The 18,038-nt window shown below is 40.2% G+C and overlaps 1 protein-coding gene and 1 long non-coding RNA gene across 2 annotated transcripts; both read left to right on the top strand.

The window, feature by feature from the left end:
- Window positions 1-618: 618 nt before the first annotated feature.
- On the top strand, window positions 619-6,582 carry LOC131703232 (zinc finger protein 260-like). The gene is made up of 3 exons (XM_059006286.1): window positions 619-1,402; window positions 2,803-3,123; window positions 4,377-6,582. Exons 1-3 carry the CDS (start codon window positions 1,132-1,134, stop codon window positions 5,126-5,128), a joined length of 1,344 nt encoding a protein of 447 aa, XP_058862269.1. The 5' UTR covers window positions 619-1,131; the 3' UTR covers window positions 5,129-6,582.
- A 3,604-nt stretch (window positions 6,583-10,186) lies between these two features.
- On the top strand, window positions 10,187-12,936 carry LOC131703158 (uncharacterized). Its single transcript, XR_009309696.1, has 3 exons — window positions 10,187-10,659; window positions 11,373-11,426; window positions 12,415-12,936. It is a non-coding gene; the product is annotated as an uncharacterized LOC131703158 (long non-coding RNA).
- Window positions 12,937-18,038: the final 5,102 nt, after the last annotated feature.

The following is an 18,038-nucleotide window of genomic DNA, read 5'->3' as shown; positions in this document are numbered from 1 at the left end:
GTAAAAATGGTTGTTTTCGAATTTGTATCATTTAATTTCATTTTTCTTTTTAAATGTAGAGCTGTTTTATAGATATTAATGTATTATTATTAGGCTTGTAGTATTAATATTATTCATAATGTTCATTATTAACGTCGGTATTGTCGGTATTAAACACAGCCAGATATGAGGTTCAGTCCAAACAGAGCGCCGAACTCAGCGAGGTCCAGCAGGGGACAGTAACTTCACACGGGGCCATTTCATCAACCATCACCTCAGAAACACAAACAAGCAAATCATTATTATTCTCCATTTTTAAAAGTCGCTCAGCGCTCTCCTGTAGCAGAGCGTTAAGTCATTTAAATTCAGCTCCGTGTGCTTTCTGAGCGGCTCACTTACTTAACGCGCCTGAATGCATCGCATTGAACACAGCGCTGAAAGAGCCAACATGGCGAACTCTGGCATCCAGTTTCATAACCGCCTCGACACGGAGGCCAGCCAATCAGACTCACATGCTGGGGACAGAGTGTTTCTACAGCCAATCAGGCTCACATGCTGGGGATAGAGTGTTTCTACAGCCAATAATACGCGATGGGTCCAACCAGACCCGCCTTCTGCTGGTGACGCTTTCATTTCAGTCCAGGAAATAGAGAGGTTTGTTTTGTTTATGTGTGGAGAGGTGGTTGCAGTCAGTGATGATTTTACAACACGCTGTCTCCTGCTGTTTAAAGTATTTAGGCTGGGATGAAGTGTTTTCTAATAATTAGTGATTTTTGTGTTTGTTTATTACCTGCACGGAGTTCCGTGAAAAGGAAAGCATCCCTTTTCTGTGTTGAATTTCACACACAGAGCGGAGCGCGTCAGTCGCAGCTACAGACAAGTCGAGCTTTTCAATGAGATGATTTACTGAGAAACAAACGCGTTGAAGCTCCAGCAGAGCTCTGCGCGATTCTGAAAGACCAAAGTAAAGTTACTCCTTGCAAAGCCTGTTGTTTGTGTTCTTTCTTTATCACACCAGAAGAAGTGATGAATATATTTGAATGGGAAGGCTACAGTAAAAAATAAATATTACTAAATAAAAACCGCAGGCGGCGTTTCTGATTGAAAAGAGGATTCCGCTACTAGACCAGTGTGAAACTCAAACCAGTGAAGATGGACGTCAGTGTGTCCGTGTCGCTCTTTCAAGACGAGCTCGCCTCTACCATCGAGCACGCAGTGAAAGCGGCTCTACACACCGTCTTGTGTGCGATTACTGAAGCTGTCTGCAGCAAATTCACTGAATTCAGAGTGGAAATGGCTGGAAAGGAGAAAGAGAATGAAAGTCTGAAGCTGAGATTGGAAATATCAGAGAACGAGCTGAAAGCTGTGCGAGGGTGTATAAACGCTGCAGATGCAGACACTAAACAACCTTTAATATTTCAAGGTAAGATTGATTTTATTGTGTGGTATTGCTTAGTCAATCCAGCACCTTTAAACTACCTTTGTGATCTAATATCAACATACAGGCAGCAGCACATCGGGTTTCAGTGTTTGATTGAACTGTTTGACTGCGAATCTATTTTTAGATAAATGGTTTCATTGTATTCCGCTCCAGTGCTGTTGAGTTTGTCTTTGGTACAGTCGCGGCTCATTCGCTGCTCGTTCTTTTGCTTTAGTCCTGTTTCCTTCTTGTTCCACACACACACATTTACACGATCTTTCCAGACCTCACTGTGTGAATAAAGGGGCGGCAGCAGCACCCTGTCTGCACCAATCCTCTGTAAGATTTTGGACCCGAGTGCTTCCACAAGTTCAATTAAGGGTTGAAGTTGGAGGAAGTAAATACAACACAGTAAGGTGTCAACTGAATTGTATCATTTTATTGAGTCTCTAGATTGAGTCTCTAAATAAAGTACTTTGTTCGGCTGATGGTAAGCAGAATTTGGAAACGATCGCTCATATTGCTTATAAACATTTACTAATACAGGTTATTATTTAAGAGCAGAGATGAGTTTGCACAGGATACATACAATAGGGAGAGCCACACCATTACAAATGTATTTTAATACTACATGAGATGTTATTGGATTTATATCTACAGGTCACCTGACATTGCACAAGTAAGCTTCCAGTGTTGTTGCTAATGATTATTACACAGGTGGAGTTTGTACAGAAAACATATTGCTGCACTTTAAAAAGTTTGAGTTGTGTAAATCACGTGTTTAAATGAAACTGCTTTGAGAATAAGCAGGTTATCCTGCTGCAGTCGCTTGTCTGCTCATTGTATTTGACACATTGAAACTTGCATCCTGCGTTGACCGTTTCCTTCAAAACCGTTCTCACAATACAGGATCAGGGAACAAAAAGACATTCCTCAGACACTTTGCTAAGACTGCAAGTCTCCAGGCTTGGTTTCTATGCATGTTTGCAGTAGAGAAATGGATGTTTGCATTAGAACAATGCAAAGGCAGAACGGCGGTCATGATGGTGATTGACAGGGAGGTAGAAGTGGATGCAATGCTCCAGTGTGAGGCTACAGGAGGTGAGAAAGCCCAGCAGCACTGAGTCTTGTACAGGACGTAGAATAAAAAGATGTTCATATGAAAATGCCTTTTCCTTCACTTTGTTCAGAGGAACACAAACACAGCGTTAACCGATAATTGCAATGTAGAATAACAGGAATGGTATCAATGCCATCATGTACCTAAACCACCAAACTATTATACCGGCTCACCCCTATACGAAATAACTGAGGAACAGTAACTTTAAATCCCTGATCAAAGCAACCAACAAACCTAGCTAGTAAGTAAGAGATCTAATTGTATACAGTTTTGTTTCCCACAGATCCCAAAGAGAGCCACGCTATCCCTGAATCTGAAGCACAGGAGGGGCCAAAGATAGAAGCAGTTTACACACAAGAGGAGTCCTTTGAGCAGGAGTGGTGTGCAAGTCTAATGCAGGTTACAGAGCTGGCATGTGTTAAAGATGAAGAGGTCCCTCAACAGGAATGTGTTCCTATTAAAGAGGAATTCATAGAGCAGGAATGTGTCCCCATCGCAGAGGAACTTCCTCATGAAAATCATGTCTGTACACTTGAGGAGAACAACAAGCTGGGATCCAACCTGTATGATGACTCTCCATCTGAATGTGAACTGGGATTTAGAGGTAATCTTACAAAACAAGCAGCATTGAGCTGCCTGTTCATCCTGCAGAACCTGGTACTGAACACCAGCAGTGTGCTTGAGATTCATATTTTAACCAAGGGGAGCTGCCCAACCACTATGTCAACAAGGACATCACTGTGCTTGCTCCTGAGGCACCTGCTAGATGTGCAGCCACTGCCACACCTCTTTAGAATGCTGTTAGATCAGCGGTGTCCAATCACGCTCCTGGAGGCCATTCCACTCCACATTGAACAGGTTCAGTTATATAAAGTGCTACTCCTGTGTCTGGATGGACACCCCTGTGTTAGATCTTTGCCTTTCCCCATTCCTGGTAGACCGTTTGCAGTTGTGCTGCTCCCACAGCTTTACAGAGCTGCAGGGATCACATGTCCCATCACTGGGTGATGCCAAATCCAGTCGTGTTGCTCAGCGTCACCATAAGAAACATTTCAGTAGAGAATTTCTGTGGAGAATGTATGCAGCAGGATCACCAACATGAGTCTTATTTTATTTCTTACACTTTATTCAAATACAATATCATTTTTAAACGCTTATCTCACGGCAACTATCCCGAGGACTGTAATGTCTGCTCGCAACGCCACATTTCACTTTTGTGTGTCTCACAGTAAGCATTGCTGTGTTATTATTGTCACAGTACAGTAAGTACGTGTGTGGAGGTGTTCTGTACAGCAGACCAGCAAATCAGTTTCAGCTGGGAGGGGATTCTGGGAATCGTAGTTTTACTGTATCTTTGCTCTACAGATATTTTACACAAGAAAGTTTGATTTATAAAAAATGAGTTGTGGAAAAACCAAACCACTCCAGCCCTACATAGTTCTGCATGTCATGTGTCTTCAATACAGCTAGAATAAAAAGACACGGTGCAGTGTGTGGGATTGCAAATGGAATTTCTATATGAATTATTAATTATCAAAAAACAAATTAAATATTAGATAAATTGCAGTACTATCAAAATGCAGGTACTAAATAGGATTTTTCATGATGCTCTGTTGGCTCGATTTAAAATATTCCATTTTAAACATTAAAAAAAAGCATGTTTTTCATTTTCCACTTGGCTGACATGTTGATATTTATTCTTGCTGTAACTGAAACTTGCGGGACACTAACTGGTAAATGAATCCGCCTCATCTCAAGCAACCAATCACTGAACTGCTCATTCGCTTGTGTTCAGAACAGTGCATGTGGAAGAATGCTGTACAGTAACCTTTGTCTCTCTTCTCTTTCTTTCTTTAGCTTCTAAAGTAGATGAAGGAGAACACGACTCTGCTCTATCACCTCAGTGCAAAAACTCTTCTAGAGGCAAACCACAGTGCAAGAAACACAGAGAAACGACACCCCAAGAAGAAAATGTGAAGACATTGAGAACTCACTCAGTTACAATCCCTTCTTTACAAGACAGACACCCACTTACTGTGGAGGGTACAGAGACGGCACATTCTGTATGTTTTAACAATTCTGAAACCCAGGGCAACTTGATGACCTTACCTCATTCTATTAAAGGTGGGAAGAGTTCCTGTCAATTAGACGCTCCTGAAACTCACAAGGGAAATCCCACAGGAGGGACTACGTTTTCCTGGGCTGATTGTGGGAAGAGTTTCAATCATATATCACTGCTTAAAAGACACCAGCGCATTCACACAGGAGAGAAACCTTCCCACATACAGACCAGTGATAAGAGTTTCACACAGTTAGGAAATCTTCATTCACACCAGCGCATTCACATAAGAGAGAAACCTTATCACTGTACTGAGTGTGGGAAGAGATTAAGTAATTTAGGAAACCTTAAAATCCACCAGCGCATTCACACAGGAGAGAAACCTTATCACTGTTCTGTTTGTGGGAGGAGATTCAGTGACTTAGGATCCCTTAAAAGGCACCAGCGCATTCACACAGGAGAGAAACCTTATCACTGTGCTGTTTGTGGGAAGAGATTCAACCAGTTAGGACACCTTAAAAGACACCATAACATTCACATAGGTGTATAATCCTATCCCTGCACTTAGTGTGAAGAAGTTAAGTCAGTTGCAGACTCTTACAGGACTAGAGAACATTCTCAGAAATGCAGACACTTGGGGACAACTAAACAATAGGAGTGCATTTGACTAAATACAGAAATATTAACTGAAAACAGAAGTCGCTTGATAAATCTGGTCACCCCTAATCACAATTTGTTCAGATCAAAAACTCACCAAAATCTGTGTTCATCATGTTGTTGAGCATTCTGATTGTGTTACATCACATTAGTAATATATTAAATAGATTGTTATTAGGAGTGCAAGTTTCTCTTTTTCCTCCTGCATTGCTCAGCCTCTTGCAGTGTGTTGTGTGGAATCTTCCCTGATACCATGGTGAATCTGCGGTACCTCAAGACGCAGCACAGTATACCACAGTTATCATGCGGGCAGCTTGAAGTGGAAAATCAATACTGTGTCCAGCAGGGTGCACCAGAGAGCTTTTAGCACGTTAATGGGCTGCATACCATTGCTTCTTAACAAGGTGATTTCTGCTCCCGATGTGCTGAATACTCCCCTCTCTCTCTAGTACTGGTCTCTCTGCTGTGCTTGAAAGAGTGACTACAGTTAACTTCAACTTTTTAAAACCTTTAGTCTCCTCTAGTCTTTTTTTTTGTTCCAGACTGAATAGATTTAGTTCCCTCAACTGTTCTCTCAACATATTTAGGGTTGGTTGAGTGTACAAGGAAAACAACTGACTCTGGAGAGGAGTTACCAATCAATGCCAGCACACTGGAGATCCAGAATTCAGAACACAGAACCAGGGAGGACATTCGGCCCATCAGTGCAGCAGCTGATTGATCTCAAACCTGTTAAGTCGGGTCTTAAAGGATCCCAGCCCTAACAACATGACTTGGTAACCCATTCCATCCCCCCACCACACTGTGTGAGAAGGTGTCTCCTACCCTCTGTCCTATGGCTATCCACACTTAATTTCCAGGAGTGTCCTCTGGCCCTGGTGTCAGTGCTATGCTTGAGGTATTAGTTTGGGTTAACTTTAAGCCCTGGGATTAGTCTTCACCTTTATGATTGCTTCCCCGTTGCTGGTAGAAATGAGTCTATCACAACACCAAGGTCTTTCTCTCACACCCACTGGGTATTTCAATCCTACTTTTTTCCTACTAAAAAGAGACTTAGTAATACAATTGTGAAATGTTTCAATAAGAAACATGCTCTCCACACCGTACAGCAGCTGACTGATTTGCTAATGAAAGAAGCAGCTCAACCACAACACCTGGTATAATGAACATGTTTGTGAGCCAGGTGTTTGCAGTACTGTACTGTAGATATGAAATTCCAGAGAATGCTTCATTTTGCATGACTGATAACTAATCATTCTATTGCCTTTAATACTGTATATGGGGCCACCTGTCTGCACCTGCTGATCCCAGCACTGATCCTGCTCTGTGTTAAGAGAACAATGGAGATCACTGACACTGTCAATAGATTTGGATCATAGGGTATAGAGGAAATAGTTTTCAAGTGAAGTATGGAAATTTGGAAGAGGAGGGCATCACACAGTATCACAGTGTAGAGAAAGAAAGGGTCCTTGATGAGGGTTTAGTGGTGAAGGAGTGCATTTGCCTGGGAGAGGGTATAAAACAGAGCAGGGTGGAGGGACCAGAGCAGCTGAAGAGTGGAAAAGCAGCATCAGCACCTTGTCAAGATGAAACCCTGGACTACAAGAGCCATTCTCCTCTCGGTCCTGACAGCATGGCTTCTGTCAGGGGCTGGTAAGACTGCCTTTCTCCTGAGTAACATGGGGAGGGAGGGAGGGATTGCATTGATTGCCTTCAACCTAAAATAAATGGGGGAAGAGATGGCATTGACTGACTTTCATCAGAATAACAGAAGGGTAGGGAGATAGCAGACAGTCTTCCATGAGATAACAGTGGAGAAGGCAGGCTTTTCCTCAATGCTGCACTATTGAATAATCAACTTACCATAAGAATATCCTTCTTTGTTCTTAATTTGTACATTGCCATTTAAAAGAATGATTTCCCCCTCCATTTCTTCTGTGTGCAGATGCAAGGAGCCTCCTTGAGGACTCCAAAGAGCTGGGAGATGATGATTACCAGGCCAGCAAGAGAGAACTGGGTAAGATCCATTCTTCCAGAACTCAATCCTATATTCTCAACACAGAGGTTTGTCTACTTGTCTTGGGGTTTGATTTGATGAGCCTGTACTCCACTAGAATAAGACACAGCATTTAGAGAACTTGAAAACTCCCATGTGTTGCATCAACCACCTCCCACCATGGGGACCCCTTATTACCCCTTATTAAGAGGCTGCTTCAGACCAGAAGGATTCCCTGGTACTGTAAAATGCAGCTGTGGCTTATCCACGTGAATAACCAAATCAACTTGTCATTTCTTATCATTTATAAGAACTTATTAGAAATGAAACAGTCATAAACAGTAAATATTTAAATATATTGGGGGGGAAAAAACAAATCAAGGTTTGCATTTGAAATTTCCCTTCGAGTCGATCTTGCCTCCTGCTCATCTCTTCAATAAACCATTGCAGGGTGTGAATAAAATACACTGAGATTTTAAAATGTTCATTCAGTTTGATTTACCTTTTTCACAAAATATACATATCCTTGAAACATATAGACCTGCTCTTAATATTCAAACCACTTTTTATACAGCAGATTTAATATAATAATTTATTTAAGAGATATTAAAAATGCAAACTGTTTACCGCAAGTTGATTTATTAAAATTCCTTTCCTTATATAATATGTTGCACTTAAAGTGGTTTATTTATATAATATTAATTCAACTATTCTACACTGTTGCAGTTATTAACAAAAGTGCAGAATTTTATGACCATAATTACATGTTTCAATACAAATACAAAAATCTTAATAAAATTAAAAAAAATCCCAGTTTTCCTAATCGGTCCGTTTGCATTCTCCATTCCATGCTGTCATTCCTTTCATAGCACTGGATACAACACAGGACTGCTCTCATTAAAAATGTAACCACAGCCTGTGTCTACAGATCTCAGCAACACTTTGGAAGACTCAGAGGAGCAGGAAGGAGCACTGGAGAACGCGAGAGCGCTGGGTAAGGAAAGAAAGAAAGAAAGAAAGAGAGAAAGAAAGAAAGAAAGAGAGAGAGAAAGAAAGAAAGAGAATGAAAGAAAGAAAGAAAGAAAGAAAGAGAGAAAGAAAGTTTCTTATTTGCAGGATTTAAGTTAAGCAATGACAAAAAAGCACAGTCCTGGACAGACCACACAATTTGTTTAGAAACCCAACCTGACTAATCACTAATCATGCATAACATCCATGGCTACTGTAATCCAGAAATCTCATGGTTAAACCTCACAGCTCTGCATTACAATGTAATGGGGAACTCTCTGCCTCCCTGTGTTGAGTGTCCTATGAAGTTGTGCTCTGCAGTCGAGGGACTCCTTCATTGCTTCATGAAGCTCTCTTCTCCGTGTTCCAGAGGCAGAGGATTCAGGCGACAGTGATGCTGAACTGGACAGTGATGGACTCAAAGGAGAGCGGGAGTTGGGTGAGTCCTTTGAAAAGCACATCTGGGTAGTGTGTGGGTACAACGTTAAACCTTCAAGAGGAACACATTGTGAATTACAGATGATCGACTTAAGGCCAAACCCCAGTGAATCTGAGCACATTTAGCTGCTGTTTCTCTACTGGCGCTAACACAAAGTGCCCATATGTGTTTCCTAATGTACGTCTAACTGTATAAACCTATTTCTGTTTTACCTGATAGGAGACAATATGATGGAGAAAAGAGCTGACAGTGAGTACAGATGGCCTATAGCTTCTTCTGTTGAGTGTGTTTCTATCTGTCTGTCTGTCTGTCTGTCTGTCTGTCACACTGACGCGGAAGAGGAAAACACAAAGCTTGAGGGATATACACTTTGAAAATATTTCACCTGTTTGCATTTAACATGTGAATTTAAATGTGTTGATGCAGCACCTTTAATAAGACATATTGTATTAATTGATCTCCTTAAATGTCAGTAAGAAGGATCGCCCAACTGAGATATAATAACTTGACTAAAAGGTTGTCCTGTTCCCTTACCTTTTTATCAATCAATGTTTATTTTATATAGCACCTTTCATAGTTGACCACAGTTGTTTTGTGCATAAGTCTGTGTGATTCTTTTCATATGTAATGCAGACTGAAATATCTTTCTGTTAGTAAGTGCCATCACCATCTAGTGCATAGCAGTGAACTGAAAGCAGAAGGAAGCGTGATCCAGTCACTGGCTCTTCTATAAAGACACTTTGACTGATCCAGCCTACATTATGTACATATATCTAAGACAGGCAACTAGAACTGAAGAGCAGCTCCTGAACTCAGGGGAAAGCATCGTAACACACACTCTGACAAAATGAAATCTGAAGCTCCTTACTGTTCAGCAATCTTCTTTAATGTACATTGAAATCCTAATCCAAATTTGGAGAGTTCCTCAACATGGTCTGTGTTTAAATAGAAGGGATGCAACCTACTGTTTGTTTAATGATCTTCACATGCTTTCTGTCTCCTGAAGTGGATTCTGAAGTGGTCCTGACACAGTCCATAGTAGTGAAGAAGGATGCCCTGTCCAAAAGATACTACAGAAGTAAGTGTGTGTCTCTCTGGAGCTGGCTCCTGGTTTGGGTGAACTGCATGGATTGTAGACTGCAGGTCAATTGATTGAAGACATTGAGAAACTCTTCAGTATTACAGCATATTCTACCATGGAGTGGTTTCATAGTTGTGGACAGACTGGAGGAAACACTTTGAAATGAGCCCCTTGGTGTCTTCATTAAGCCTGTAACAGCTATCAGAATCAACTGATATTCTCAGAGGAACAGAAAACATTCCAGTAAATGGAACACAAACATGAATATAAAGTGAACTATTAAATCCAATAACCACTGTTTCTGTTTTTCTTTTTCTTTGGAACAGCTTACTGTTGTAAGTATTTTATTTAATTATGGTACATTAATATGTAGAAATGAATTGTATATATATATATATTTAAATTGTATTTAATGGTGTGTGTTTATTTCATTTCCAGATTACAGCATCTGTGCTCGTGGTAAGTGTGAATCTGATATTTTAATAAAAATGTGACTGTACACTACAATACAATACACATGTACTGTGCGCTTCACAAGAAATGAATACATGTTAACAATGGGGCCTCCTGCAGCTGATGTTGAGAATATGGAATGGGGTATTATTGTATAATAGTATGAATGAGCTGCTCTTAATAAGAAATGACATCTTCATTTAATACATACTCACATAGTGAGGTGTTCTGTATCCTGTGGGAGGGGATATAAAGAAGGAGCCCTGGCTTTGGATTTTGCCAATAATAGAAATGTACAAATAGAGAGACACTCCTTTGAAATATATAGCTCTCTAATACACTACTGAGGCCCCATTCTTGTATAAAGCAGCCACTGCAGTGACTTCAAATGGACTGAACTCAATATATCACTTTTATCTTTCACAGTAAGGTACAGATGCTACTATGGTAAGTAAATGGATTCTACTTTATTTGATGCAGCAATCAGTGGGTTTTATTTATTATTTTCAATCAGGGCACAAATTGTTTATCAGTGTAGCTTTGCTGAGAGGCTTCAGTGACACAGTGGCTAGAGTGCAGAGCTGCAGTGTGGAAGGTAGTGGGTTTGAGCAGTTCAATGACTAGAGTGCAGAGCTGCAGTGTGGAAGGTAGTGGGTTTGAGCAATTCAATGACTAGAGTGCTGGGCTGCAGTGTTGTGTAGTGGTTTTGACTAGCTCAGTGGTTAGTGCTGGGCTTTAGTATAGGAGTTAATGGGTTTGACAGCTCAGTGGTTAGAGAAAGTGGTGCCCTGCAGTGGAAGGCAATGTGCATGCTTGTGGATCTGAGTATTACTTTTTATTCATTAGTCTTTAGCAGTCGCTTTTCTCCAAAGTGCCTTCGAGACTAGGGGGTGTACTATGCATCAACAACTGCTGCTGCAGTCACTTACAATACGACCCCAGTTTTACGTTTTGACTTGCTCAGGGTCACACACAGTGAGTGAGTGGCTGAGCCGGGATGTGAACCTCCTGGTATCAAGCCCTTTTCTTTAACCACTTGGCCACTGTCCCTGAGTAGCTCAGGGGGTTGAGTTCTGGGCTACAGTGTGGAAGGCAGTGGGTTTAAGAAGCTCTGTGTTAAAAATAGACTGTTCCTAATTTTCTTTTCTTTTTTTGTGTAGCTCATCACTATCACTACTATTTCTACTACCGTCATGGGTACCGCTGCGCTCGCTGTGAGTATGCCTTATTATTTCTGTATACATTGGTTGTGGGATATATTAGAACAATTTGAAATAGAAAACCAAGTGTCATTCCATATCAGTTTAGAACATGAGGTCGACCAGGTCAAATATGGATGGAACTCCAAGAGAGACACAGAATTGTTGGAATAAGTTTTATAACAGATGCCATCCATCATAATCCTTCAACTGGAAATATCAAGACGAGTTTATGATTCATCTTTCAACTGCATTGTCTCAAACTATTGATCGATTGAGGTCATTCATAACTTATTGGAAAGAGGAAAGTCTAACCTGCCTCCTGCAATCAAGAAATGTATACTTAAACTTATTACATGTGTATGATCTCATGCTGGAGTAACCAACTCCACAAATAATCCCAGGAGATCTGATGAATGGGATTGCTGCTGTTTTATGGTGTGCGTACAGTAGTTCTCTGTGGGAGGTCATTATGTCAGGGTTGGCTTTGAGTTGAGAAGAAGGGTCCACTGACCTCAATCTCCTGTGGAACTTTTGTCATTTCAGTGAAATAAAATATAAAATCAGGGGTCAAAACAGAGGAGCTTTGATCTAGGATTGCTCTGAATAAAACCTCAGAAGCATGTTTGGCATTTGAACTAGTATAGAGGGTTTCCGTGTCTTTTATTGATAGGATTGTATTGAGAGGTTGTGGTGGCTCCACAGTTTAGCAGTTGATTCCATGCCCTTTGGGATTGTGAAATTGCATGCTGAATTACACAAAGCTTTACTCAAATTTGTAATTCAAATGAGTGCAATACAAAGAGTGTGGAGGTTGCTATCTACACATGGGAGGGAGTTCAATTCTGCAGCTCAGTGTGACACTGATTGTCTATATTATTAGACAATGCTGACCATTACCACCCACAGTCTCATTACCTAGCTGTGCAATGCTCTGTAGGGTATGGATCAGAACAATAGCTTTTCTGCCCAGGTTGCTGATAATGTTTTCAATTGGTTTCAGACTGGCGTACCTACCGCTGCAGGCGATGCCAGCACTACTGAAAAGCAGCAGCGCCCAGGGATCACAGTGCTGGAGTTTACCTGACAGCAGACCTGCAAGCAAAGCTTAAACACACCAGCAACCTTCTTTTGTAGCATGGCTGTATCCTTTCTGTTGTGGTCCCTCTACCCACACACAGCTACAGACCCATACTTATTTCTATCAGGCCATTCCCAGTTTGTTTAAAACAGCTGCTCCCTGTTGTGCATTTGGTCAATCTCTTCAAGGATATATAATAGAGAAAACATTGTTTTTCTATTGGGTGATTCCCTGCCTCTCATGAAGCAGCTCTTTACATTGTATGGAAAGGTGTCCTTATTTAACATGTAGTCTCAGATTCTCAGTGAGATCACATGCTCACACATGTTTGAATAGAAACACAGCTGCACATGGGCACATATACAAAGCGTTACTTGGAGAGCGTGCTTGATTGATTTGCCCCAGCTCATAATCACTGCACCGAGTCAGGTTTGACCAGTAGACTCCTTTCGTCTCTCAGCTCCTCACAGCCACCCTGTGATGTCACAAGTGTACCATGACAGGCCTTGTTCACAGACTGACAAAAACATTGTGTTTATATAGAGATTTTCTTCATCTCTCACTTATTTTAAAATCTCTTTATTTGCATTCATGGCAACAAATGCTCAAACTGTTGACCAGTATAAATGCTGTCCTGCCAAAAAAACACTATCTGCTGTTACATGAAACTGGGTAAAAGCCTCTCTCTTTCTGTAAAGCTTTTTCAGCAATAAAGCTATTAGCATCAGTCTCATTTTGGAGTGGTTTATTTCACATTAATGTAGATTAGGAATAGCAGAGGACCTAATACTGATCCCTGTGGTACACCACTGGTTACCTCGCTCCATTTTGAGTTTTCTCCTCTAATCAGTACTTTCTGTTTTCTACAGGTTAAACACTCCCTAATCCATGTGCATGCATTTCCTTGAATCCCTACTGAATTCAGTATGAGAATTAATCTTTTATGCTGGACTTTGTCAAAAGCTTTCTGGAAATCTAGATAAACCATGTCGTATGCTTTGCAATTATCCATTGTCAATGTTGCATCCTCAAAAAAATCAACCAGGTTAGTTAGACACGATCTCCCTTTCCTAAAGCCATGCTGACTGTCTCCCAGCATACTGTTACCATATAGGTCATTTTCCATTTTGGATCTTATTATAGTTTCCATATGTTTACATAATAGGCTTATTGGTCTGTAGTTACCTGGTTCAGTTTTGTCTCCCTTTTTGTGGATTGGTATTACGTTTGCAATTCTCCAGTCTGTCACTACATCCCCTGTGTCACGAGATTGTTGTATGATCTTGGTTAGCGATTTGTAAATAACTTGTTTCATGTCTTTGAGTTCTACTGGGAGGATCTTATCCGGCCCAGGGGATTTGTTTATTTTAAGAGCCCCTAGTCTCTTTAACACTTCTGCCTCTGTTATGCTAAAGTTATTTAAAATACAGGTCGACATGTGGGGCATGTTGTCCGTATCCTCCTTTGTAAAAACTTGTGAAAAGTAATCATTTAATATATTTGCTATTTTTTTTTCTTTGTCTATGATTTTGCCATTTGTATCTCTTAGACATTTAACCTCCTCTTTGAATGTTCTCTTCCTGTTATAATATTGGAAAAACATTTTGGTATTGGTTTTAGCCCCCTAAGCAATGTTCATTTGTATCTAACTCTCTTGGCCTTTCTAACTTCCTTTTTGACTTGTGTTTGCAGTTCCAAATAGGAGGAGTGGCAAACACTGTTGCTGCAGCAGAAGTCATTCAAAATGATCTAGACAGCATTCAGAACTGGGCAGACACATGGCAAATGACATTTAATAGAGAAAAGTGTAAGGTACTGCACACAGGCAATACATTTCTCCCCCCTTCCTTTCTATATTGGTTAATTGTGGGCTCTATTTTTTTTTTTTTTTTTAACATCACTGAGTCCCTTGTCCCTGTGCAACCACAATGTAGAAACATATAGAGAATGTATGGGAATGGTCAATAAACATCACTGCTGTTTCTCTTAAAGCGTGTTTATTTATTTCTAATACTGGACCCTGTCTTAATACTGTATTACATTCTGAATATGAATAGAGCTGGATTATTAATTGTAGATAATACTTAGAATACCAAATACATATCACTGTGTAACAATTTTTTTTTTTTTTTTTGGTTCCTGGATAGTAAGTGTTATTTCCTAATTGCTTATGCCTCAAAAGTATAGAAAATGGCTATTATTCCCCACAAACTTTGCTTTTGTGACCAGGACAGTGATATTTTGAAATTTACCTATTTTCCAGAACATTCCAGATAGATTCAGTGCTGAGTAAACTCGGAGTAACTTCTAGAACTTTCTAGAACTTTCCAGTAATATAAATAGTAGTATAAATACAGGGGCCTTAAGCCCACCAGTTCAGTTTAGTTCCAGCTGCCAAAGTGGATACATATCTGCATTTTTCTGAGATGGCATCAAGAGGCTGCAAGCATCCGGCAGACGCATTTTGAGACTTCAAAATGGTGGCATTCCTGATGGGTCTCCAAGGCGGTTTTACCAAGTTTCCCTGCTATCTTTGCCTGTGCGACAGCAGGGACACCAAGGCGCACTACCACAGGCGGGACTGGCCACAGCGGACCGAGTTCTCTGTGGGGAGGAACAACGTCAAGTGGGAGCCACTGGTGGACCCCCGGAAGGTGCTGATGCCACCACTGCACATCAAATTGGGCCTTATGAAACAATTTGTCAGAGCTCTAGATAAGGAGTCGGCAGCCTTCAAGTACCTTCAAGACTTCTTCCCTAAGCTGTCTGAGGCAAAGGTCAAAGCCGGTGTCTTCGTCGGACCACAGATAAAGAAGATCCTGGAGTGCAATGAATTCCCCAAGAAGCTCACTAGTAAGGAGAAAGCGGCTTGGAACAGCTTTGTCCCAGTGGTTCGGGGCTTCCTGGGAAATCACAAGGCTGAAAACTATGTGGAGCTGGTTGAGACTCTGGTGAAGAACTACGGCACAATGGGCTGTAGGATGTCCCTCAAAGTCCATATCCTTGATGCTCATCTTGATAAATTCAAGGAGAACATGGGAGCGTACTCGGAGGAGCAAGGCGAGCACTTCCACCAGGATATACTGGACTTTGAACGCTGCTACCAAGGACAGTATAATGAGAACATGATGGGAGACTGCATTTGGGGGCTGATTCGTGAAAGTGATTTACAATATAATCGTAAATCTCGAAAAACTACTCACTTCTAAATCTTTTGTAGTCATTTTTGTATTACTTTAGTATAAATACATGTTAATTTGGATTCATATGTTGTTTTTTTCTGACTTTATGTGAACGAAAAGACACAAATTCGCCTGTTTTCTCATTGGAAATAAGTAAATTTCAAAATATCACTGTCCTGGTCACAAAAGCAAAGTTTGTGGGGAATAATAGCCATTTTCTATACTTTTGAGGCATAAGCAATTAGGAAATAACACTTACTACCCAGGAACAAAAATTGTGTTACATAGTGTATTTAGCATTATAAAGCAATACATGCGATTTATTTAACAGTCGTTAATTATTTTGTGTATCAGCCGCCACACGAAGCTGAGCGCAGTGCGGTATACTGTAATGATGCTGCAGTCAGTCTGCCCGGACTGCAGCTGAACCATCTTAAAAACTAATAAACTAATTTGTAAAAGTTAGCAAAGAATTGCGCTAATATAACGAAGCTAAATTTGAACTCCTAGCTGGAGCAACGAGAGAGGGCGAGAGGGCGGGGCAGAGAAGGAGGGGGAGACGCTGCTAGGCAACCGGCTCGTGAACATTCCACTCAGCTGAGCAGAGACCGTTAGGATTTAAAAATGCGAACGTTCCGAGCGGCGTTAGGCGCTTCGTTAAATTAACACACCATTGCTGGCATTTTAATTTTGAAGAAAAATATATTTTAAATACTCAGATAGCACTGTATTAAAAAAAAAATACTTTACTTCAGTTCCAGACCGTTTTCCAACAAATAAAAGGAAGTGCGTATTTATAATAAGAATATTTGTTATGATATTAAGACTAAACAAATGTGCTACAGTTTGGTGTATAATTTATTTATTTATTAAATGTTGTAGTATTTCTTTTTTTAATATTGTATTGTTTTCACAAAATAACATCCATACATTATCAGTTCATCTGCTAGAGTAATCAAATCACAAATATTACTCGTCAGTAATTCATACACGCTGTGGTAACTTCAAGTAGTTAAAATTTAAGGCTGGATTAAAGTTTAACCAAATAAATAAGTAAATACATTAATAACGACATGAAACAAAAATACGTTTTGGTAGCTCATACGTAGGCCTATTTGAATTACAAAATGCGACCTGTTTTAGAAATTGATTTATATACTATCTGCCATTTAAATCTAAATTATATTTAAAACTGTTTGAGGGGCAGACTAGCATAGATGATTTCTAAAAAACATTAATATGTTAAACTATAACACCACATTAGCACTCCGAGAAATATAGAAATTGATCATTGTAAATAATTAGCTGTGAGATTATTTAGATAAATAATCAGAATTATGGATGCATGGATTTTTGATTAAAATACACCCACATGTATTTTTGTTTCATGTCGTAATTTATTTATTAATTTCATTGTAACCCCTTGCTGGTGCCACGGCTTGTCTCTGTATCAATTCACTGATATTTGAGGTTTTGTTTAGTACACACTAGCAGGTGATCTGATAATCTTATTGATGTTATTTTGTGAAAACAATAACACGTTAATACTGTGCTACAAAAAATGCCGACGTGTTGTAACGTGTGCGGGTGATGTCATGGGTTGTCATGGCAGCGCCGATCATCACGGGAAGGGTTATCAGTGGTTGTCGGGGAAACGCTGGAGTTCCGCTGGCTTCCGAGGTATCCAACCCGAATATCTAAATCAATAGAGTGACAACAAAGGAATGTGACATATAAACCTAATGACTACATTAATGAAGCAGTAACACACGACAGGGTGTGTGTGTTATCATGAGGTAATATCACCACGCCTTGGGTGCGTTGGGAGGCACTAGACGAAGTCGAGTTCTTCAACTGCCCAGGAAGTGGTGATATATCTCATGATAACACACAGACTCTGGAGTGTATTAATGCTATTATTAAATGGGTCTAGGAGTGTGTTGTTGTTGACAAATAAAGTCTTTAAACCTTACTTTAATAATTTTTATTTGTGTCACCTTTCACTGGGAGAAGTAGTTTTACAGTAACTAAAAATGGTTAGATTAACAATTAAATATTTCATTTTAAACTGTTTTGTAGAATATTTTCTTTTTCAGGGCTTCGCTAATAGTTTCTTGTTTAGGCTTTGTAGATATTGAAGTGGATCATTGTTTCAATGTGTATGTCTAGGTTTTGTCCAGTAGATGGCGCTGCTGCTGTGATGTTTTGTTTAGCAGAATGCAGTTGACGTACCGTGTTACAAACGGGACGGCGCTGCACAGAGCGGTACAAACTGTGCAATTAAAATCTCCGGTAGTACTACAGACGGGCCGCCGATAGTCATCTCTGATTAACCCAACATGAATATTGATACAAACCCAGACT

Source organism: Acipenser ruthenus, chromosome 32 (assembly GCF_902713425.1).
Source record: "Acipenser ruthenus chromosome 32, fAciRut3.2 maternal haplotype, whole genome shotgun sequence".
Classification (NCBI taxonomy): Eukaryota; Metazoa; Chordata; class Actinopteri; order Acipenseriformes; family Acipenseridae; genus Acipenser; species Acipenser ruthenus.
Note: the sequence above shows the minus strand (reverse complement) of the source record. Positions and strands in the feature narration are given on the sequence as shown.

Coding starts and splice junctions, on each gene's coding strand:
- LOC131703232 (XM_059006286.1), top strand. CDS start 1,132: ATGGACGTCAGTGTGTCCGTGTCGCTCTTTCAAGACGAGCTCGCCTCT. Junction 1,403..2,802: donor ACAACCTTTAATATTTCAAG/GTAAGATTGATT, acceptor TGTTTCCCACAG/ATCCCAAAGAGAGCCACGCT. Junction 3,124..4,376: donor ATGTGAACTGGGATTTAGAG/GTAATCTTACAA, acceptor TTCTTTCTTTAG/CTTCTAAAGTAGATGAAGGA.